The sequence below is a fragment of the Clupea harengus genome, chromosome 26 (assembly GCF_900700415.2).
Source record: "Clupea harengus chromosome 26, Ch_v2.0.2, whole genome shotgun sequence".
Taxonomy (NCBI): domain Eukaryota; kingdom Metazoa; phylum Chordata; class Actinopteri; order Clupeiformes; family Clupeidae; genus Clupea; species Clupea harengus.
The window spans coordinates 2,346,258-2,370,996 of record NC_045177.1 but is presented as its reverse complement, the minus strand read 5'-3'; the positions used below and the strand labels follow the sequence as shown (position 1 = coordinate 2,370,996).

The window sequence follows — 24,739 nt, the reverse complement described above, 5'->3', positions numbered from 1 at the left end:
CAGTCTGTCCCAACACGAATTTCTTCACAAATGAATTTGAACATAACAGCTGTGGTACCCCATTGTATGGTCACACCACCAAGTGCTGTGATGTGTTTCTGTATTTTAGGGTGCCTGGCGGTGGATTGACAGCGCTGGCTTCTATTACACTAACTGGCAGACACAGATACAGCTTGTCTCAAGTATCTTGTTGCAGCTGAATTCCAATGTAAGTTTCTTGTTCTGAAAGCTATCTACATACAGCTTGTCACTGCTTCTGGAGGCTTATGTTTTGCCTTTGTAGGTGGCTGGTCAAACTACAACTGTAAAACAACCCGCGCATTCTTCTGTGCCAGGAATATACCCCCCTCCTGCTGATGGACACCTGCAGTGTCATTTCATGTAAAGAAAATGTTACATGTCACTGACTTCTATGTTATGTACAGGAATAATCAGTCTTGGAAATCTCCATTTCAAATTTTGAACATTTACATTGTAGTATACTTTTGTTGTTGGATATATCTGAAATGAAGTATTGTGGTTTAAATGTTTGATATACAATAAATATGTGCTGAAATGTATTTTGCCTTTGTGGACAATGTTATTTACAATGATGTTTACATGACTGTATAATGTTAAAGAAATGCAAAAGTGCTCAATGAAGTCATGGTTTGGGAATGGAAGAGCTGATTTTTCATTGACCTTAGGAGAACACATTTATTCCACTAAGCAGTTTTCATTTACCCAGTATTTGTTTCTCATTGCTGACTTCCTAACCGCACAGCTTGATCAAATTCAACTTGATTAGTACATGCACAACCACGTGTGTTTCACTGTGGTATTAGAGGGAGGGGGAAAAGAGAAAGATACAGCGATGGAGAGCGAGAGGACCACAGATGTGACGATGCAAATGAAGCGATAAGGGCTGCCTGCCTCCTGAACGATGTGCGGGAGGGGGAGCCTGGTTGGGGGCACGATGACAAATAGTTGGAAGTAGAACTCAGGATATAATCAATAATACTAATTAGCGACACCTATGCTTTTACAATGTCTATTAGACTTTCCTCTCTTTATTGCAAGGGGTTCTTTGCTATGCTCAAACAATCTGAACTGCACACACAAACATTGTTCTCAGTCTTATTCGTGTAAACCTTCCTTTCACTCAGACACTGAGAAAGCTGAATGCTGCTGCATGTGCTCCTCCTGTGTGCGTTATTTCAGACATGTAAGCGAACTGTTGCTTGTGCTTCAATGGACTGATCCTGATTTAGTTTAGACATGAAAATGAACTGAAATGTGCCTTTGAATTGTTTGTTACCTTAACCTTGTTGCCTTAACTGTCAATGCTCCTAAGTAAGTATGCTCATGTATTGCCTGTGTAGGCTGAGACCTTATGTTGTGCTTAATGATGTACAGTTACAGTTATTATGTGGCACGTGGAATGATTTATTCACTTATGTAGTGTAACTTGAGCGCATTTTGAATGCTCTGGCATCGTTTGTATTATGGCATTGTTTGGAGCTGATTGTATTTCATTTCTCCTTTCTTCCTAGAAACCACACACACACACACACACACACGTGCTTGTTCACACACCCTCCTATCACACACACATCCATCCATTCCTACTCATATCCTCGCTGGAAACGTCAATAAATGACACTTGTGAATCTTGACTGGACAGTGTGTTCTCACCGACACCCCCATTTGGTCTCAAGCAAGCCACCCTAAACTCTAAAACTCCTCTACCCCTCACAATTCATAAACCTTCACATTAGAAAATGTAATGCATGTTGAAAACTTGATGTACTGCATGTACTTTGTATTTTAAGATGTATTGTGATGGTTTAGGTTTATTTATCGTTTTCACCTGCCCGCAAGGTTCTACATATCGACACTGATTAGCTGTAAAGTTCGCTCTGAACTTTTCATGCATCAAATGTGGTGTTTAGTTTGACACTAGGGGTCTAAATCTCTCATGACAAAGACGATCCGATTCGTATCTCGATACATGGGCACGATACGATACAAGAAAAGATGCATGTTGATAAAAAAACGATTCGATGCGATTCGATGCAGTTCAATAATTGAAAACACTGAGTTGTGAGGAAACAATGGACCTCATTCTGGAAACATTTTCTTACCAACCTCGAAAGACCAACCTCAGAAAAGATCTCCGCTGGATTCATGAACGCCTGGAAATGTGTTCTTAATTGAACGCGCTTTCTCATGCACCTGAACTTGCATACAGAAACGTCCCGCCAGCTCCTTATAAGGGCATGCTATTGCAACGTGTGCACACTCCACAGGCAACGCGAAAGCAACGTCAGAGACTGATCAAAATCATTTCAAAGCAAGCACCGGTAAACCCAGACCTAATTTCACCAGGGCAGAGGTGGAGGTACTGTTACAGAATGTAGATATGTCCATTCTATTCCACTATGGCTATATCCACTCGATTGAGTTTAGTGGTTATTTATTTATTCACTGCCATTTCCAGTGTTAATATAGTGCTTTTATTCATGTTAGGACATCACGATGGCTCGGTCTTGGAATCATGACTATAAATGTTAAACATAATTGTTAATGATACAAATATTCTCCTATTTATTATTATTATAATTATTTAAATCTGAGGATGTCTGTAGAATCACGCAATCAACAACGATGTATCGTCCTTGGCTGAAGTAGCTAGCATAGCATTGGCCATTGAAATGAATAGCGTAGCTAGCATAGCATTGGCCGTTGAAATGAATGGGAGTTGTAATCTGTCATTCTCTCCAGGTCTTGGCGTTATTTGTGAGAATACAGCCTGATTGGTTTATGCTATGCGGGCTTTGGCCAATGACAGGCTGTCATTGTTCTGACTGAGATCAAATGCAACAGGTCAGCCAGTGTTTTGTGTTTTAAGTAGCAAAAAACGGAGAGACGAACGCTTGTGAACCGGTTCATAACTTTAAATCGGGCAAAGACCGGTTTATGCCATTTTAATACCGATACGGGACTTCACGCATCGACGTAGTCGTATCTTACACGCTAAAAACGGATATCGATACGTATCGGTTTTTTTTAGACCCTAGTATCTGTTTTTTTTACACCCCTATTTGACAACCATTGAATGCCCTATATTATTTTAACTTTCATTATGAATATCTTTATATAGAGTGCTGATGTAACCATTTTTACCAACAGGAAGATTGATGATGTTCATCTTATCTGTTTCGGAACGCTAATTGGCTTGCTTTTCTATCACTTTCACCAGGGAAGACCTACTGAATATCCGGCAGTCCACTCCACAAACTTTTTCACCGGTCTTTACACACCCAGAATAATTTTTAGAGGCTTTGGTCGGAGGGGCAGCAGCTCTCTGTGGAGCTTGGAGGAGACGCAGGCGAGGGAAGCGCGCTGGAGCGCTGGTTAAACTGCGAGAGCGGGGGTTCCAAACAACGCTTCCATCATTACATCTGGCGAATGTCCGCTCTGCCCAACAAAATGGATGAACTGCTGCTCTTAAACAGATTAATAAGGATTTTTCAGGATCTGCTGCCCTGTGTTTTACTGAAACCTGGCTTGGTGAGTCCACCCCTGACAGCATTCTACACCTGCCGGGCTTCCAACTCCACCGTGCAGACCGTGTAAAGGAGTTAACGGGGAAAATTAGGGGAGGCGGAATCTGCTTCTACATAAACGAAGGTTGGTGCACAGATGTCACAGTATTAAGGATAACATGCACTCCACACCTAGAGACTATTTCCATTAACTGCAGACCGTTTTATTCACCGCGGGAGTTTTCCTCCTTCATTCTGATCGGTGTCTACATACCACCTCAGGCCTGCGTTAGCGAGGCGCTACAGCACCTGGCTGACCAGATAACCAGCATGGAGAGAAAATATCCAGACGCCCTTCTCATTATACTTGGGGATTTTAACAAAGCAAACCTCAGCAACGAACTGCCAAAATTCAGGCAGCAGATTAAGTGTCCCACCAGAGACAAAAACACACTGGACCACTGCTACACAGTTTTAAAGGACACATATCACTCTGTTCCCCGTGCAGCTTTGGGTCTCTCTGATCACTGCCTGGTCCATCTGCTCCCAACCTACAGGCAGACATTTTAATATGCAAAGCCTGTAGTCAAGACAGTGAGAAAATGGACCAATGAGTCAAAACTGGAGCTTCAGGCCTGCTTTGACTGCACTGACTGGAGTGTTTTTGAGGCTACATCTACAGACCTGGACGAACTTACTGACACTGTGACATCTTACATCAGCTTTTGTGAGGACATGTGTGTACCCACCAAAACTTTCCGCACCTTCAATAATAATAAACCTTGGTTTACGGCAAAGCTCAGACAGCTTCGTAAGGCCAAAGAGGAGGCCTACAGGAGTGGGGACAGGATCCTATACAACCAGGCCAGGAACACACTGACAAAGGAGATCAGAGTAGCAAAGAGGAGCTACTCTGAAAAGCTTAAAAACAGGTTCTCATCCAATGATCCTGCGTCAGTGTGGAGAGGCCTGCAGGACATCACCAACTACAGGAAACCGTCCCCCCACACTGCAGAGAACCCTCAACTAGCAGACGATCTGAATGAGTTTTACTGCAGGTTTGATCACCCCACATCCACACCCCGCTCCAACTCAGACTTCACCCAACAAACTGCACCCCCTGCTATCACCTCCCCTCTCCCTTCTAACTCCCCCCCGGCACTGATGGTCTGTGAAGAAGATGTGTGTCAGCTCTTTCAGAAACAGAAGATCAGGAAGGCTCCAGGCCCAGACGGTGTGTCACCCTCCTGTCTGAAAGTCTGTGCTGACCAGCTGGCCCCCATCTTCACACGGATCTTCAACAGATCTCTGGAGCTGTGTGAAGTCCCCTCCTGCTTCAAGCGCTCCACCATCATCCCGGTTCCCAAGAAACCCTCCATCACTGGACTAAATGACTACAGGCCAGTCGCCCTGACGTCTGTGGTCATGAAGTCCTTCGAGAGACTGGTGTTGACCCATCTGAAGGGCATCACAGGCCCCCTGCTGGACCCTCTGCAGTTTGCCTACCGGGCAAACAGGTCAGTGGATGATGCAGTCAACATGGGACTGCACTACATCCTGCAACACCTCGACTCCCCAGGGACGTATGCAAGGATGCTGTTTGTGGACTTCAGCTTGGCCATCATCCAGAAGTCCTCCTTACCAAACTCACCCAGCTCACTGTGCCCGCCTCCACCTGTCAGTGGATCACAAACGTCCTGATAGACAGGAAGCAGCAGGTGAGGCTGGGTGAAACAACATCCAGCACCCGGTCAGTCAGCACTGGTGCACCTCAGGGATGCGTGCTCTCCCCACTGCTCTTCTCCCTCTACACAAACGACTGCACCTCAGGAGACCCATCTGTTAAACTCCTAAAATTTGCAGACGACACATCAGTCATCGGCCTCATCCGTGATGATCCGGTCGCAACAACCTAGAGCTGAACACGCATGAAGCCCCCAGCACTGCCCCCCCTCACCATACTCAACAGTACTGTGTTGGCTGTGGAATCCTGGGATTCCACAATCTACCGGAACCTGAAGTGGGAACCCAACACCAACACAATCATCAAGAAGGCCCAGCAGAGGATGTACTTCCTGCGTCTGCTCAGGAAGTACAACCTGCCTCAGGAACTGCTGATCATGTTCTACACTGCAGTCATCCAGTCTGTTCTGTGCACTTCAATAACGGTCTGGTTTGGATCGGCCACCAAACTGGATAAGAATAGACTCCAACGGACAGTCAGGTCTGCAGAAAAGACCACGGTGCCAACCTGCCCACCATCCAAGACTTGGGCTTCATAGATAGCTGTCTAATCCTTGATCTCTTGTTAGACAGGTGTCTGACGAGACAGGTCCTTTCGGGGGAAGGTATCTCAAAAACCTTTGATTTCGAACAGTCTATTAAAATAGCATGTACGACAACATGACGCTGTGTCATCATGCTGTGTGTGCTTATTTGCTAGCTAGCAGCTACTGTTAGCGACCTGGCTAACGGATACATCGCTGACGAAACAGACTATTTTTGTTAATCAAGCATGACATAAGTACATAATACACTGTTTATTTCTCGGTAACTTTTTTAAAAAATTATCAAAAAAAGCAAAGAAACGTACATCGGTGAATACTTTTGTGGAACTTCGACGATTTCATCCGCCATCTTTTTTAAAGGGTTTCTCTGGTTAGGGAATGGCGCAGAGAGTTATGGGTAATACCTGCCGCCATAAGACAGCAAGGCAGCTCATATGCTCTCTTGAAAAACGTATTTCAAGGTATCTTACTAAAGAGGAAGAGAGAGTTTAAGACATTTCGAACAGTCCTTGCTCTCTTAATAGGAAGGAAGGAAGGAAGGAAGGAAGGAAGGGAGCATTTTAAGCCTTTTCGAACAGGCCCGTGTACACCTCCAGAGTCAGGAAACAGGCAGGGAAAATCACTGCAGACCCCTTACACCATGGACACAACCTATTCCAACTCCTCCCCTCTGGTAGGCGCTACAGATCTCTCTACGCCAAAACCTCCAGACACAAAAACAGTTTATTCCCCCTCGCCGTCTCACTACTGAACAGCTAACCCACTGTGGCACTGTGAAATAACCCTGGATCATTATAATTACCACTGTACAATTACTCCCGAAATCATATTTATTTATTTCACCCTTCATACTCATACCGTCAAATATTTATCCCTGCACTTCTTGGACTCTCCACTTCTTTGCACTATTGTTGTGTTCAAATTCACAGCTCCTGTATACTTTTATAGACTTCTTAGACCGTTGCCCTGTTTGTATTGTTTTGTGTTGTGATGTATATTCTGTGTAAGCACACTGAGAGCCACTTACCAAGTCAAATTCCTTGTTTGTGCAAACTTACTTGGCCAATAAAACCTGATTCTGATTCTGATTCTGATGTTCATCCTGTTTCTCGTAGTCGAAGCCATATCCATGTCCATCGCTCCACCACAAGGTGATACAATATTAACACAAATGCTTGGTTTGTTTATCTATAAATTAACCTGGATATCTTCAATGGCAGGAATGTGTATATTAAACGCATCCACAGTGAAAAGAAATGCACAAGGCTAAGAAATGACTCCCTCCACTGTGTTTTGGCAGGGTTTTTTTTATTAGATTTCCACCCAGCAAATGTTGATATGATTTGTCTCCTATGCATGTTCGTTAATGATCATTAAGAGTGCGCTTCGAATGTGTTTCATTACGAGTGGCGCTTCGTATTCTTAATTTGTGGTCTTAGAGCGTCATCTTGTGGTGTATGAATGTAACGGCATTGTAATTCTAGTGTTTCTGATACACTGACCGGAGTAGTCAGTTAAGGGCAAATCAGCAGTAACGCACACGGACTTCACAACTATTATACGTATTACTACACAGTAGCTGTACAAAGGATTGGACAACATGAAGGCAAAAAGGGGAGGAAAAATGGCCCCATTTAGTCTGGAAGATTAAACACACGAAGGAAACGAGGAGGCAAGATCCAGGATCCTGTAGTCACACCCCAGTCCAGAGCGCGGCAGTAATGCGCAATTTTCTTGTTGGTTTGCCAAGTACTGGGAGGTTGCAAGTAAGAAGTACCCATGAGAAACAAACTTCCACGAGCGTCAAAAAGAGTTTTGTCATTTTTTGTCAACTGCTTGGCGCCCTGTGAAAATGTCCTTCAGCAAACTGGTTTGAGATACGCCACATTATTATAACATCTTACTTTGTGGCAAGTGAGAGATGCGGAGACCGCGACAATATAATAGTAAAAGGCCGATGGAGTATCGGAGTCGACCTGAAAGCCTGTAGTTTTAAGTTTTAGCATTGTAACTCTTCCTGGTTCCAAAGATAGCATTCCTATCGGCACTTATTAATGATTTTTTTTGCTAAATCGGCAACAATAAGGTGTGAGGCGCAAAAAAAAAAAAACCTAAGCAGACAGTTTGGATGATTAACATGTAGTTTTCATTTGATCTTTTTCAACGAACTGTGGTCTCGTAAAAATAAAGATGCTGATACCAAAATGCTGAAGTAGAAGAGGAATGGAATACGTCGTGTGGATTTCCCCGGTATAAACAAGTCCATGTTGGCCTTAATGCAACTTGCTCTGGAGTCATGAGGACAACTACCCTTGGATGAAAGTGGTGAAGACCGTGAGAACGAACGTATCCACTTTGAACTTCGACTTGACCCCGCTGAGGATATTTGTGAAGAGTGAGTTTGACTAGCTCTTGTAATGAATCTTGTTGATGAACTTACAGGGAGTAAGACTCTACTACCATAAACTCTGCAAGGTGATTTTGAATCATATAAATCACTTTATGTCGCTTAAACTATTATACAGTAGAATACATATAATTTCATGCCCAGAGTTGCGTTGATTTATAAGGCTACATACGTCGGCGTTTGGGCTTTGTGGTCTCCGCAGCGATTAGTATTAAGCTCCTGTAAAGTACGCCAGCCATGTTCACAAGCCAGTGTGGGTTTGAGCCCAACACCAATAGTGGGAAGAGGGCTCGTACTAAACAGCAAGACCTGTGCATATTGCAGGGTGCATAGGAGGAAACAAAGCAAAAAAAACCTTGGACATACAAATAACACCCACAGAAACCCAGAGTATTTTACTTTCAAAATATTACCTCTCGAAACTAAAAGAAATGAGCACATTGTAAGGGAATAAAACTAAAACATTGCACATTTCTGTCTCTGACTGAGGCAGCAGCTGCTAATGGTCCAGACATTAGCGAATTAGGTCTTTTCATATGATAACAGCATGGTAAATCGGCGGTCGCCATTGGGTCATGAAAACACCCATTTTCACCAGTATAAAGATGACCACGTTGACCTTAATTCATAACTTGCTCTGGAGAACGAGAAAGACAACTACCCCTTGGATGAAAGCAGTGAAGACAGTGAGGACGAACGTATCCTCTTTGAGGCTTGACCCCGCTGGTGATTGTTGTGAAGTAAGTTATACTTGTTTTGACTAGCTCCTGTATTAATTAATGTTGTTGATTAACGTATAGGGAGTCAAACGCTTGGTCATCTATGCCTGAGTTTAGGCTAATCCCAACAAATTCCATAGGCCGATTATTTGGAGCTTAAATCCACTTAATGTCGTTAGAGTATTATATGATAGAAAAATACATTTCATATCATGCTCATAGGTGCGTTAATTTTATTAGGCGACATATGTCGACGTTTGTAGTCTGCGCAGAAATATTATGCTCTTGTAAAGTAATTTTACAGAATCCTGTAAAAACGCCAGCCATGTTCACAAACCAATGGTGTGGGGTTGAAGGCTTCGTGCTAGGGTGCATAGGCGGAAAATAAACAACAACAAAAACTTGGAAGGGCAAAGCATGTTGATGTCTACCTTTGCCTTCTACCAGAAACTGTTTTGATGCCTGGCATCCTGATGAGGACAGATAATATTTTGTAATCTGTTGAGTAGCCTACAGCTGAAGAGGCCATATCTGTGAACTGTTTGGACTTGATGGTTGATGAGTTGTGAAACTGATGGTTGTGGTGGACAGAGAGCCACAATGGCATTCCAGGGCCATCATCTATCTTTGGCAGATGGGCCATAAGCAGTGGCAATGGGGAGGGGCAATCACAGGTGTGTTTACACCTATCACCAGTATTCATTGTGTAGGGACACTGGTTTTGGAGAGGGAAAGTGTCACTAATATTTAGTAGCGGAACCACATGTGTTTAGCTAACACATATGTTTACATAGTTCAGAGTTCAAAAGTCTTGGCCAGAAATATTCAAATGTGTTTTTTATTTTTTTTTTATTTGTTTTTTTTTATACAAAGTCTGAGCCCTTATAATAGAGTTTGTATGGGTATGTTCGCATCTAATTCATATACAAATACTTTACGACATTCATTTCCCCTCCATTGATTATGTTTGCTGAGGTTTTCTGGAATATAACCATATGTGGCACCTTTGTTAGGAGAAATATACAAAAACATCAAGGCATGACAAGGCAAGACAAAATATATTTTCCAAACTACTGTTGAAGATTTCCACTGACTAAGATTTCTGATCTGATTCTGACTAATCTAGATTTTGGTGATCAATGGACATTTAATATGACCAAACCGTTTGAAATGTTTATAACACGTGTATTGCTTCTTGACTCCTACAGCTTCAAAGATGAAGACATGTACACGTGATCAAGTGATCCAGATGCTCCCTGACAGCGATGAGGAGTTGGACAGTCTCAATGAGTGCGATTCTGATTGGACTAGCCTGGACTCCTCTGAAGAGGAAGAGTTTGAGGAACGACTGGACCGTGTCCCCGACCTGTAAGTACACATCTGCATTGATGGTTGCACACACGCATAATACTATTAGCGTGCAGTAGTTCATAAACTAGTTGACTAGGTGGAAACAACTTATACATGTTGTTCAAATATATATAATAACTATGTACCAAGTTCTGTTGGTCAAAATCGAGGACATGTAATTCTATATCATCAAAGCTGCAGAACAATATAAGCATATTGTGTATTGTTATTTTACAATGTTTGTTGTAGTTGTTTAGGCATGCTTACTCAGTAATGTGGTTAGTGTAGTTTTATTTTGGCTTGTGCCCTGCATGCTTGCATGTGTTTTTGCTACTGGATTGCTGGGTTGTTTGTGTAACATTTGCCAATTTCTTTTTTATTCTCTTCCTCCCCCCAACTACCCAGTGTTTCTTCAGAGGCTCCAGTGACTGCACCCGTCCCCTCCCCTCTCCAATCACCGCCACCTCCTGGCTGGAGGAGCAAACCCGCCGCGCTGGCGGACAGGTGGCACGATGGTTCCGAGGAGGACGTGTGCCCCCCGCAGTTTCCATTCTGCCCTGAGAGGATGCCTGGACCGCAGCTTGATTTCCAGAAGTCATACAGCCCCCTGGAAATATTCAAGCTGTATTTCACACCTGATGTCCTTCAGACGCTGTGCACCAACACCAACAAATATGCTGCCCGGAAGCTTGCGCAGGGTGCAAAGTCCTTGTGGCCAGAGGTGAGGCTGTGGACCGACGTGGCGCCGGATGAGATGCTCAACTACTTGAGCCTTGTGGTGTATCTCGGCCTGGTACAGGTGTCACCTGCAAGTGACCTGTGGAGCAAGGATAGTCTTTTCGGGTTTCCTTTTCCTGCCAGCGTCATGCCAGGTGACCGGTATGAGGCCATCACTACATATTTACATATGAGTGACCCAGCTGCTGATGAGGTGAATGACAAGCTCAGTGGTCAGCCTGGGTATGATGGCATTTTCCGCGTGAAGCCCCTTCTTGATGACCTGGTGGCGTCCTGCAGGGCACACTACCACCCGTACCAGAACCTGGTAATTGATCAGCGCCTGGTCGCCACAAAAGCAAGAGGTCAAAAGCAAGAGATCGAGAGGACGCAGTACTCAAACAGGGGTTACAAGCTGTTCGTCCTGGTCGACCAGAGCGGTTACACGTGCGACTTCTCGGCCTACGAGGGAATGGCAGAGTCTCCGAGCGGCAACGGGCTGAGCTTCGACGCAGTCGTCGGCTTACTCAAGGTGCCCCACCTCGGCACGGGGTACCACGTGTTTATGGACAACTACTACACCAGCAGCCAGCTTTTCAGCCATCTCCACCAGCTGCGCATCGGGGCGTGTGGGACCGTCTGGCCGGACCGCGTGGGCTTTCCACGCATAGCGGAGAATGATTTGAGCGAGGCAGCTGCTCGAGGGGACATGCGCTGGGTCCGCGACGGCCCCCTGCTTTACGTGAAGTGGATGGACATACGTGACGTCACCATGTGCTCCACCATCCACAAAGCCTACGGCGGGGAGTCTATGGAGCGCCGTGTCCGCGACGGAAAGACGTGGACCAAGAGGGTGTTTCCTCTGCCTGACCCGGTCAAGGAGTACGACGAGTGCATGGGGGCCTGGGTGGACGTCTCCGACGCCCTCGCCAAGTACTTCTCCGAGGGCCCCAGGACAAACCAGTGGTACACGAGGCTGTTTCTGCACTTTGTGGACATCGTGGTGGTGAACAGCTTCGTTCTCGCCAAGGACATGGCAGAGGCGAAGAAGGAGACGCCCCTCAACATGGAGAGCTTCAGGATGGCGCTGTGCGAGCAGCTGGCTGAAGTTGGGAAGGAGCAGGCATACAACTCCTCCTCTGAGGAAGATGATGGAGAGGAGCAGGCGTACAACTCCTCTGAGGAAGATGATGGAGAGGAGCAGGCGTACTCCTCCTCTGAGGAAGATGCTGGGGGAGCCACTGCTTCTCTGCCCCCACAGCCAGAGAGCCACTACAATGAGCCTCTCCAATGTCTCCCACTACTCATCTGTGAATCCCAGGCGAGCAGGAGATGTGTGCTCTGCAATCGGCGTGCGATCTGGAAGTGCGAGGCCTGTGATGTGCCTCTGTGCATCATTCGGGGGCGGGTGTGCTACTCACTGTGGCATGGGGCCAAAGCCTGACTGATTTGATTCTCCAAAAGACTGAGGCCAGTGGAACACACTTCAGGACAGGCTCCCTAATCACACTTGTACAAATCTGCCTACATTTTTTTTTTTTACACACACACCACGTCAGATGTGTAATTGTAACTGTCCAATAACACATTGTTGATAAGTAATTGAATCTGTAAATGTAAATGTTAGTGTGCTGGGCCATTCAAACCCAGTTCTACACTGAAACTACAAAAAAACTCTGCTTTTTTAATGACAAAATAAAAAAAACTTGTTGGCCCCAGGGTCTTTTAATTTAAGCCATGAATGTTTTTTTTATGCAATGTCCAGAACCATAGATATTAAAGTTTTAAACGAAAAAAACCCGTCTGGAGAAGCCAGCTTTAGAAGGCTGAGTAGGGGAGGGGGGGGGGGGGGGTAAAGTAGCTGGTTTAGGAAAGCCCACTACTCTGCAAGCGTCTGGCACCTGAGAGCCTGCCTTTTTGCCTCCAGAGACGGTCACGGTTGTCTTGTGTGACTTAATCGGTGCGGTGAGCTTTAAGTTGTAGAAATGAATAACAAACGAACAATCATCATCATCAAGTTATATGAAATGAATTAAAATATTCATAAATCCAGGCTCAGTTTGCCACGTTTTATCCTTGAGAATCAGGCAGCTAGCTTGCCTGCCAGACAACCAGCCCGTTATCACATGCCCATTTTTGGGTAGGAAAACTAAGCTACATGTCTGCTGATGGTTAGTTTCTAACATTTCGTTTTAACAAGAAGAATAAATGATGGAAGTAATGCATCACATGACTTATTTCATTCAAATTGGTTAAATGCCTAAACTGTTTTGGGTGTTGTTAAGTGTAGAGTGCGGTAGAAGCTAGAATGCCTACGGAAAAGAGAAGGATTCAGGAGAGAGAAGCAGCAAAGGGGAGCACATCTTTGCAGAGTTGGTTACAAAGAAGCAAACCAGCAGGTGAGACAGACATTGCATTGTGATAAAGATGACAATGTGTAGGCTAATTCATTAATGTGGAACAGGCTCATATTTTAAGCCTACTAAGGAAATGTATTATAATTACATTATATTTAAGATGAGGAGCAACCACAAGCCTCCAGACCAGAGGAAAATGTTGACCAGGAGACTAGGACCGGTAGGCCTAAGTGCTGATCACCGAATATGACATGAAAGGATCAGGCTAGAAAGTACAGGGAGCCATATGCTAAATAATTGTTATCTAAAAAAATGTATAGGCTATTTTAGAGATCCTTTCAAAGATCTTGCCTGAGCAGAACAAAAATAACATACACTGCTTCTAGTGGGCCTTATAATAGTAATGATAATGGTAATAACAATAATATGTGATTGGACAGATGGTGAGCCAAGTACATCAACTGCACACAAAGACAAAGAGCCAGATGAGAACAGAACAGACTTGGAAAACAGGGAAAGGAGAGATGACACAGAAAGTCAGGACAGGATGCCAGCAAGGGAGGATATTGAGATGGAGAGTGAGGCAGAATCCATGAATACAGATTTAGTTTTTTTTGCTGAGATTGAGTAATCCAACAGATCCAGCTCATGTACAGAGCAATACTCTTAAATACAATCAGGCCTTTATCAAATGTTTGTATCGGAGTCGATCTGTTATTTTTCGCTGATAGCAGAGAGATGGCAACATGCATATTTTTGAGATAGTATGGGACTACGTTCTATACAAAGACAAGGTACACATGCATTTTAATGAAGATGTTTATTACCTGAATTATTACCTGTTAGCTTTAGAATAGATTTCAAGATTATTTTACTAGTCTATAAACCACCTGAATAATATACATAGATGACATGCTCTCAAGGTACACACACAGTAGATCCCTGAGATATTCTGGCACTGAACTCTAACAGTTCCAAAAGTCAGGACAAAGAGACGTGGAGAAGCGGCTTTTAGTTTCTATGCTCCCAGCTTTTGACCTTTGGAATACTCTGAATGGCTGAAACGGTGGAAACTTTTAAACGTGCACTTAACACCTCTTTAATCTCGTTTCTCACTTTCTGTAATATATATCTGTTTTCAGTGGTCTACTGTACATGTGTGCATGCCTGGTCATATGTTTTCACTTCCATGACATGGGTTTCCATCCCTCTGGGAAATCGGTGTCTTTTACAGGTGGTTATAACCACCCCCATTTTCCTCATTGTGTTACCTCCGGGTATGAAATGCGCCGTACAAGTAAAGTTTGATTTGATTTTAATTCGGCCTGGTGTTGTGGGGAATTGTTGTCAATGCGCCATTAAAGCTCCATGAGTTTTAGTGCTAGAAACATAAAAATAACACCCACAGAAACCCAGAGAAATATATACCTCTCGAAACTAGCACATTGTAAGGGGAATACAACTAAAACATTGCACATTTCAGTGTCTGACTGAGCAGCAGCTGCTAATGACCACCCATTAGCACATTAGGTCTATTCATATGATAACAGCATGGTAAATTGGCAGTCGCTATTGGGTCTTGACGTAGCAAGAAAACCCGTGAAAACTCCCCTTTTCACCAGTATAAAGAGGTTGACCTTTAAGTCCCTGGGGAGTCGAGGTGTTGCAGGATGTAGTGCAGTCCCATGTTGACTGCATCATCCACTGACCTGTTTGCCCGGTAGTCAAACTGCAGAGGGTCCAGCAGGGGGCCTGTGATGCCCTTCAGATGGGTCAACACCAGTCTCTCAAAGGACTTCATGACCACAGACGTGAGGGCGATGGGCCAGTAGTCCTTCGGTCCAGTGATGGAGGGTTTCTTAAGCCCCATGCAGACGAAGTCTAGTTTGCCTGAACCCGGATTCATTAGTCATTCAGTCCAGTTGTAAGTGGCACTCCGTCTTAGTTCCATATGCCACTAATGGAGCAGGCTTCTAGCAACCAGTGTGAACGCGACAAAAATTCCAAACTTCCAAAAATCTTCCTTTTAAACTTTTACTGACAAAAACGTAACAGACAAACAAAACATGAATTCTTTAGGTCTTATTAAAAGTAAATCGGTACATTGTCGGTCAGAAAAACTGTGTTGCTCCTTAACCTGACCATCTCAAACTAAACAAGCACAAGTTGGTCACATGACCACCGTTCTCTCCTGATTCTAAAACATTCCACTCATTTAACCAATCAATGTACTTTACAGCTATGAATTAAATAATATTTTTCCATACATGAAATTATGAATTTAGAGATTTAAATAAACAACATTCTAAATAATATTTTTGTACAACAAAAACTTTTCTTCAAATTGGCTCTTACACCAGTGATGGAGTGTTTCTTAGGGGTGTTTCTTGTTTCAAGCACTTTGAGCTGCATTCTTTTGCATGAAAGGTGCTATATAAATAAAGTTTTATTATTATTATTATTATTATTATTATTAGGGAGTGGGATGATGGTGGAGCGTTTGGGGTAGGAGGGGACTTCCCACAGCTCCAGAGATCTGTTGAAGATCCGTGTGAAGATGGGGCCCAGCTGATCAGCGCAGGCATTCAGGCAGGAGGGTGACACACCGTCTGGGCCTGATGCCTTCCTTGTCTTCTGTCTCTTAAAGAGCTGGCACACATCCTCTTCACAGACCGTCAGTGCAGGGGGGAGAGTCAGGGGGGAGGGGGGAGGGGGGAGGGGGAAGGTGATAACAGGGGGTGCAGATGATTATGTGAAGTCTGAGTTGGAGCGGATGAGGGGTGTGAATGTGGGGTGATCAAATCTGCAGTAAAACACATTCAGTTCGTCAGCCAGTTGAGGGTTCTCCATGGAGTGGGGGGAGGTTTTCCTATAGTTGGTGATGTCCTGCAGGCAACATATAAAAACATGTTTAGTCACCTATCGTAATCTTACAGACTGGTCAGGATTGCCGTGATCTTTCTGACGGGTCTTGCTAACTGGGTTGAGTGATGAGACCATATATCTCAAGGAGTTTATTTTTAATAATTATAATTAAAATAAATACTACTGCAAAGCCTTAATTACGTAGACATCATACATGTGCATTCTACTATCTGCTACTTTTCTGGACACCGAACCAACGTCGTCGTCCGCAGTGGCTGTGTGGAATACTAGGCTTGGAATGTGAAAATGTAACAGTGTCTTTCATTTTATATCATGAAAATCACATTATTAGCCATTTTGATCTTCTTCATAATATATCTATAATTCTGGGTTTCAATTTTTTTTTAATTCAATACCTGGTTTAAGTTAATGCTGTTTGGATTCCTTTTAGGTGATAGCTCTTATACCTGGTTGTCTTGAGATCTGTTTCACTGCTTACAGTCGCTATAGAAATGAACATAAAGTCAAAACGGGGGGGTGAGACCATATAGTCTGGAAGATCTGCCAAACAAAGTAAATTGGGACTAATCTGTGTCACCATTGTAACAGCTTTTGAACGACACAAACAAAACTAGAAGGCAAATTCAAGATTCCTGCAGTCCCACTCCAGTCCAGCCGGTGGCAGTAATGCATAATTTTCTGGTAGGTCTGCCAACTACCGGGAGTTCGCAAGTAAGAACAGTTCACAGCAGTCCACGAGAAAATTAAAATCTCACTTGGTTCGTCGATGTCTGTTCAAGAAATACATAGGATAGGCAATACGAGGAAAGAGTGTCGTCGGTTTCGCTGTGGTAAACCCTGTTTGACGCCCTATCAGACGTAAACACCAAATTAACAGATCTCCGTGTGCGAACTTGTTTGAGGTACGTTTTCAGTCAGTATTATGACATCTTAGCCCACTTCGTTTGAGGCTACATAGCCTACTCAAATATCCAAGGCAAGTGGTCGATGTGGAGGACGCGCCAATACCTCCTTTAAAAATGCGATCGATATGCCAACTATTTATTATGTAATATTGCTTTCAATAGTTTTTTTTTTAAACAAAGAAAGCAGAGCATGAAAGTCATTATACTTGTCTTTGTGTTCCCCTGACTATAATAGGAAACTCTGGATGGGATCATCTCTGGTCCGTTGCTAACATGAATCTTGGACTGCCGTTGAACTCTGGATGTGATGAAACACACCAGGTACCCCTGAGACTGATAGTGAAAGAAGAGGACGTAAAAGAAGAGGAATATGGACATATGATTACATGGCAAGATGAAGAAGAAAAGCCCATTGCAGATCTTCACTGTAAAACGGAATCAGACTTCACAGAGTCACTAAGCTCCACTTATAATGAAATACTACAGACAACAGTGGAGGTTAAAGTGAAGAAAGAGGATGAGCAAGAACACAACGATTTTCTTCTGGAAAGTAAGTAATTTCAGACTGATGCACTAAGAGCTGTGTTTAATGGTCAATTAATGTTGACATCGGAATACTGCCAGTGTGCTGGTATTTATGTACGTTTTAAACGCTGTCAAATCTGTTTGTCTGATGCCTTTCAATCTCCAGGTGTTTATGCAGTTTTTTTTAGTTTTTTTAAATGTCACCTGTGGAGATCATGTGTTGATCTTGTTAATGGAGAAGTGGTTGACAGATATGGCTAAAAAGAGTTATCTCTCTCTCCCTCTCTCTCTCTGTGTGAGAGAGAGGGAGGGAGGGAGGGAGGGAGAGAGAGAGATAGAGATAGAGAGATGGAAGGATGGATATCAGGGAACAGTTCTGTTTCACTGGAAAAAAAGTCAACGTGTGTGTGAGTGAATGAGAGAGAGGAAGATCAGGGAACAGTTCTGTTCTGTTTATTTCTGTGTTGCTAAAAAGGGCTGTGTGTGAGGGTTAGAGGGGGAGAGAGAGAGAGGGGGGGGGTGAGAGGGAGAGAGTTCTGTAATTCTTATGGGGTAGAGGGCAAGGAGATATTATAATAATATGTGAGAGAGAGGGGGGGGGTGGGAGAGAGGAAGAACAGTTCTGTTATACTTACAGGGTAGAGGACAAGGAGCTATTATAATAATTAGAATAAACCCGGAGCTATTATAATAATTAGAATAAACCCATCCTTAATTTTTGCAGCATTAATGAAAGGTTTCTTTTATTTGGTGTGTTCGGCCTACGACTGGAAGGCTAGTTTCCCTACCAGTTCTTATGAGTTTGAGTATTCCTTTTGAGTATTCTTTTTGAGTATTCTTTTTGAGTATTCTTACCAGCTATTTTATGTCCACGTTGCTTCCCTTCTGATATAGGCTGCATTCCGGGGGGTTTTCTCAGTCTAATTATACTGAAAATGGGCCCAAAATATCAGCTTGTTTCTTTCTCCCAACTGTAATTTAACGAAAGCTTTCTGTAAAATAGTTGAATGGTTAATGTAACGATAGCTTTCTGTAAAATAGCTGAACGGTTAATGTAACCATAGCTTTCTGTAAAACAGTTGAAAGGTTAATGTAACGATAGCTTTCTGTAAAACAGTTGAAAGGTTAATGTAGCGATAGCTTTCTGTGAAACAGTTGAAAGGTTAATGTAACGATAGCTTTCTGTAAAACAGTTGAAAGGTTAATATAACGATAGCTTTCTGTAAAATAGTTGAAAAGTTAATGTAACATACTCCTCACTGTGCTTATGCTGTGTTCAAGTCAGAAGTTTAATTGTAGTCTCATCTCGTCAACAATATTGCAGTCACAGTTAGTGCCTTATTCAGGGAAAAAAGGTGATTTTCCACAAACATATTTTGTCTTTGTTAACGAAACTGTAGATTACACCCCTTCCTCCTGTGATCCTGAAGCAACGTAGGATTGGCTGGAATTGTTTATGGTTTGGTCAAGCCACTTTGTGTCATTTACATAGCCAGGACTGTGTACATTGGCATACAACAGTGTGTAGTGTGTAGTGTGTGTGTGTGTGTGTGTGTGTTTGTACAAACATTTGCATACAACACACGTGTGTGTGTGTGTGTGTGTGTGTGTGTTTAAGAGTTTAACCCTTCAGGGGCAGAGGCCTGTTTTACTTTTTTAGGAAGTCTAACATGCCTTGATGTTTTTGTATATTTCCCCTAGCTAAAAGTATTGATGCACAAGTGGCATATATGATTATGTTATAGCAATAACAACATTAGAGTAAAAGGAATATAGTAAAATAAAATTGTATTTAAATCAAATGTAAAATCATCCTTACGAAAACCTTCATTCAGAGCTGCTCAGAATTTGTACAAAAAAACATTGTAACGATTTCGGACCGAGACTTTTTAACTCTGAACCTTGTAAACATAGGTGTTGGCTATACATATGTGAGCATTCAGAAAGTGTGTGTGGTTTCACTACTACATATTTATAATAGCAGAGTGACCTGTGCCTCTCCAAAATGTGTGACCCTATAAATGCATATTGATGAGTTACCTGGGACACCTCAGACAAGAACAATGGCCATTACATAATGGGCCTGGAATGTCTTTGTGGCCCACTACCCCCACAGGTTTTCTCGCCACACCATGGCCCAATAGAGATCACTGAATCACCATTACTTATCATATGAATAGCTGTCATTTGCTAATGAGTGGGTCCTTAGGAGCAGAAACCTCACTCACAGACTGAAAGGTGCAAGAGATCAGCTGTATTCTCCTTACAAAGTGCTTATTTAGATTAAATTTTTCGAACATTGAATATTTCCCATCAGACAATAATGAATGGCTGCCTGTGCATGTGCTTGTTATTCTAAATCCATGTGTGGTAACTCTTTGTTTATATCTATTTATTTAAAATTGTTGTCCATATCCATATTCACCGTACTTATATCTTATGTCTCCTACCTCATTTATAACTTCTACTGCCACTTTCACCTGTACTTCACCTGCACTTTACATACTGTATATCTATATCATATATCTATATCACATCTGCACTAACCACCACTATTGCTGCTTACTGTTCATATTACTTATGTCTTATACCATACTGTATATATTCTATTTATCTATTTTTATATTACCACTTTGCACATACTCTGCACTCTTCTGATTTTGCACTTCTGGTTAGATGCTAACTGCATTTCGTTGCCTCAGTACTTGTACTCTGTGCAATGACAATAAAGTTGAATCTAATCTAATCTAATCTTCCAGATGCATCTGAACATCCCAACACAACACTGCAGAAGAACCATGGACAGAACGATGAACTCCAGCAGCGACTCAGCGGAACGCCGTACCGGTGCACAGTCTGCAGGAAGAGTTTCACGGTACGGAGAGAACTCAAGAAACACCAGGAAACACACACTTCTAGTGATCATCAAAAACAGCACACTGGAGAGAAGCCTCATGAATGTGCCCAGTGTGGAAAAGCATTCACAGACTCCTCAAATCTACAACGGCATATGGTCGCACACACTGTAAAGAAGCCTCGTAGATGCCTCCAGTGTGGAAAAGCCTTTAGTAGTGCCTCCCATCTTCAAAAGCATATGGTCGTACACACTGCAGAGTGGCCTCGTGAATGTGCTCGTTGTGGAAAAGCATTTACAAGCTCCGGAGGTCTCAAGAGACACATGCTAATACACACTGGAGAGAAGCCTTATGCATGCTCTTACTGCGAGAGGGCTTTTAATCAAGCCACTCATCTTAGAGTGCACGAGCTCTCACACACTGGGGAGAAGCCATATGCATGTGATCAGTGTGGAAAAACATACACTACATCAACGAATCTGAAACGCCATCCATGTTTGCACACTGAAGAAAAGCCACATAAATGTTCAGAGTGTGGCCAAGCATTCAAAAGTTCCTCACATCTTCAAAAGCATATGGTCATACACACTGCAGAGTGGCCTCATAAATGTACCCAGTGTGGAAAAGCCTTTACAAACTCTGCAGGTCTTAAAAGGCACATGCTCATACACACTGGAGAGAAGCCTCATCAATGCTCTTTTTGCGAGAGGGCTTTTAATCAAGTAACTAGTCTTAAAGTGCACGAACGCTCACACACTGGGGAGAGGCCGTACGCATGTGAACAGTGTGGGAATACATACACGACATCCTCAAATCTGAAATACCATCCTTGTTTGCACACCGAGGAAAAGCCACACAAATGTTCAGAGTGTGGCAAATCGTTTTATTTCGCCTCGGGTCTTCGAGAGCACCGGCAGAGCCACAGCAGCGCGAGGACCTTTTCATGTCCAGTCTGTACCAAGGCGTTCAGAAGCAGATCAGGCCTGACGAAGCACCAGTTGAAACACCAGAAGCGTCAGCCATGTTCACACTGTGGCGAAACGTGCGCCAGCGCAGCCGCCCTGGCGGATCACCAAAGAACACATTCCGAGGAGAAACGACATCGGTGTCCGCGGTGTGAAAAAACATTCAACCACAGCAGCTCTCTTCAACGGCACCTGTTGACACATGGGGCGGGGGAGGAGCCCGTCTCATGTTCACTCCCATGTGGAAGGTCGTCTCGGCTCAGAGGAAGGCCACACCACTGCACAGCTTGTGGGAAGGGTCCTGAGCTCACAGGCCCACTCAATGAGCACCGAAACACTCACGCGCGTAAACAAACACCCACCTTCGGTGGTCGCGCAAGACGAAACACCGGAGGCCGACGGCACAAGTGTGCACGGTGCGGGAAAACATTTGTACGCCGCAGTACTCTCAACACACATATGCTGGGGCACACTGGAGAGAGGCCTCGTAAATGTGCCCAGTGTGGAAAAGCGTTTTCGAGCCCCTCACACCTTACCAGACATATGCTGGTGCACTCGGGAGTGAAGGCTCACACGTGTGCCCTGTGTGGGAAAGCATTTCAAACGCACACAAATCTTAAAATCCATATGCGAATACACACTGGAGAGTAGCCATGTACAGTGGGGAAAATAAGTATTTGAAAAAACACTTGATTTCTGCATCAAATACAAGTCATAAATGTTATAAAATGCAGTTTTCTGGATTTGTTTGTTGATATTCTATTTCTCACTGTTAAAATACACCTACCATTACAATTATAGATCACACATTTCTTTGCAAGTGGCCAAACTTGCGAAATCGGCAGGGGGGCAAATACTTATTTTCCCCACTGTACAATGCACAGAGTGGCGGGAGCTTCAGCCGATCTTCTAAACGTAGTTATTATTAGATGTCACATTGTGCAAGAGGTGAAAAATATTCTCAACCTATTTTTTATGTTTACGTGTGGAAGGGCATTTTCAGTGTCTTTAAATTTAAATGTGACTAGTGTGGGAAATCAATTCTATACTTCTCAAGGCTTAAAACACTTATGCTAATACACAGTGGAGAGAAGCCCCATAAATGCACTCGGTGCCTAAAAGCATTTGTACACTACAGCAATCTGAAAACGCATATGCGTTGACATAATACATCTCTGTGATCAAGCATATGCGTTGACATAATAAATCCCTGTGATAATGCATTTATATAAACAAACCGATCCCTACTGTGTATGAATTTTGCAACCCTTATGGTAAGGACACAAGCCAGCGACGCAAAACGCTTCCATCGCTTTAGTGGGCGTAGCGTAGTGTGTGGAAATGGCATACGAGACTGGACTAGCAAGCTAGTTAGCAGGCTAGCCAGCTAGTAGGCTGTTTAGTCACTTGTCTTTATATCAAAACTGTCATTCTGGGGGGCACTGTGGCGCAAGCAGTAGCCCCGACCACATTCGGGCTTGACGCCCATGGAGGATTAAACCTCCCAGCAGAAATAAATGGGATTTAGGATTAAACCTTCCAGCAGAAATAAATGGGATTTAGGGTTAAACCTCCCAGCAGAAATAAATAGGATTTAGACAGGAGAGAAACGCATCAATGTTTGCTGAAAAAACGTTTTTTTATAAAATGTGTAAATTAGTTGTAGGAAAAGCCATTATTTTTAGCTTTTATTTCTTATTTGTTTGTTTTGTATGTATGTTTGATTTTACACATGGCAATGAGTTGTAACAAATTAAATATGTTTTATTTTTGTTTTGTTTTATTAAAATGTGTATTTTTTGTGTCTGACTCCCATCTTTGGTAGTATGAAAGTCTTATTGTCATCATTATGTGGAATTGTCATTAATCTGTGATGTAAAAATAAATTTGTACTAAATGAGTGATGAAACAGGACAGCCGTATGCATTTATTTTCACTCTGTATGCGTTTAATTTACACATTCCTGCCATTAAAGATATCCAGGTAAAGTTAAACATAAACAAACCAAGCATTTGTGTTAATATTGTATCACCTCGTAGTGACATTGTATAGAACTTAGACAGATATTCTACACTCTACATTCACCTTGCCTCTGCTTCATTATCAGACCCTTTGACCCCAAACCACTTCCTGTACAGGTAGAGTATACCTTTGACCCCAAACCACTTCCTGTACAGGTAGAGTATACCTTTGACCCCAAACCACTTCCTGTACAGGTGGAGTATACCTTTGGTCATTGGCACGTGTCCATAGTGTAAGATAAATTCAGTTCAATACGAATTTATTAACAGCTTATTCATATTAACAATGTATATGCCTATTTTAACTAGTATATTAGTGCAGTTGGAAAACACAGTGTGCAAACGAGAGGCCCCAAAGATAACATTGGCTTGCATCTGTTTCAGCTTAGTTGACCATTGGCAAACCAAGGTCAGAGGCCTGCTTTAGCTAGACGCAGACAAGATAGGAAAGCCGTCTGAAGGGAGTGAATTGTGCACAAAGCAGTAATTGTCATCCAGAAATTACGACCGAAAAACGTACAGTTCCCTAGGGGAGGTTACCTAAGGCCCCCAGGAAGTAACTTCAGAGGGGGTGTTGGGCCTTCTTGTATCTTTGCTGTATGTATTTCAGAATGCATTCTCCAGTCTGGCACGACGGAACTCTGTGTGAAGTCAGGTCCGGCTGAAATTTGTGTGACTATTTACCAGTAAAACTACACTTGTTTACAACTAAATGCTTCATTCTGGTGGTCTCTCTCTCTCTAAACCAACACGCAAGAGTAAGAATTTCTTAACAATAGGTACCACAGGACTAAGACAGATATTCTACTCCATATTCACATTGCCTCTGTTTCATTAGAAGACACCTTTGTTGATGCGCATTCTGGAGACCAAACCCATGTTGTTCCCACCATATAGTACCAGTTTAACTACACATACTCATACTGCCTTACATGACCCCATGACCTCATACTGCCTTACATGACCCCATGACCCCATACTGCCTTACATGACCCCATACTGCCTTACATGACCCCATGACCCCATACTGCCTTACATGACCCCATACTGCCTTGCATGACCCCATGACCCCATGACCCCATACTGCCTTACATGACCCCATACTGCCTTGCATGACCCCATGACCCCATACTGCCTTGCATGACCCCATGACCCCATACTGCCCTACATGACCCCATACTGCCTTACATGACCCCATACTGCCTTACATGACCCCA

At 43.2% G+C, this 24,739-nt stretch overlaps 3 protein-coding genes across 4 annotated transcripts in view; all 3 read left to right on the top strand.

The window, feature by feature from the left end:
- The window catches only part of LOC105894915, a 5,161-nt gene extending 1,543 nt beyond the window's left edge, over nucleotides 1-3,618 (top strand). The window contains exons 6-7 of the mRNA XM_031563450.1: nucleotides 110-208; nucleotides 3,319-3,618. Coding sequence (XP_031419310.1) covers nucleotides 110-208; nucleotides 3,319-3,618 — 399 coding nt within the window. The remainder of the gene's footprint in view (nucleotides 1-109; nucleotides 209-3,318) is intronic.
- A 3,832-nt stretch (nucleotides 3,619-7,450) lies between these two features.
- On the top strand, nucleotides 7,451-12,814 carry LOC105894909 (piggyBac transposable element-derived protein 4-like). 2 transcript variants are annotated; one of them, XM_031563449.2, is made up of 3 exons: nucleotides 7,451-8,210; nucleotides 10,150-10,309; nucleotides 10,697-12,813. In XM_031563449.2, exons 1-3 carry the CDS (start codon nucleotides 8,132-8,134, stop codon nucleotides 12,450-12,452), a joined length of 1,995 nt encoding a protein of 664 aa, XP_031419309.2. In that variant the 5' UTR covers nucleotides 7,451-8,131; the 3' UTR covers nucleotides 12,453-12,813. The 2 variants fall into 2 exon arrangements, with proteins under 2 accessions (XP_031419309.2, XP_042559829.1); XM_042703895.1 differs by lacking the exon at nucleotides 7,451-8,210 and adding an exon at nucleotides 9,491-9,615 and having other exon boundaries at nucleotides 10,697-12,814.
- Nucleotides 12,815-16,604: 3,790 nt separating this feature from the next.
- On the top strand, nucleotides 16,605-22,200 carry LOC116219776 (zinc finger protein 708-like). The gene is made up of 3 exons (XM_031563683.2): nucleotides 16,605-17,153; nucleotides 17,392-17,706; nucleotides 20,441-22,200. The coding sequence occupies exons 2-3, from the start codon at nucleotides 17,430-17,432 to the stop codon at nucleotides 22,150-22,152; spliced, it is 1,989 nt and encodes a 662-aa protein (XP_031419543.1). The 5' UTR covers nucleotides 16,605-17,153; nucleotides 17,392-17,429; the 3' UTR covers nucleotides 22,153-22,200.
- The last annotated feature ends 2,539 nt before the right edge of the window (nucleotides 22,201-24,739 follow it).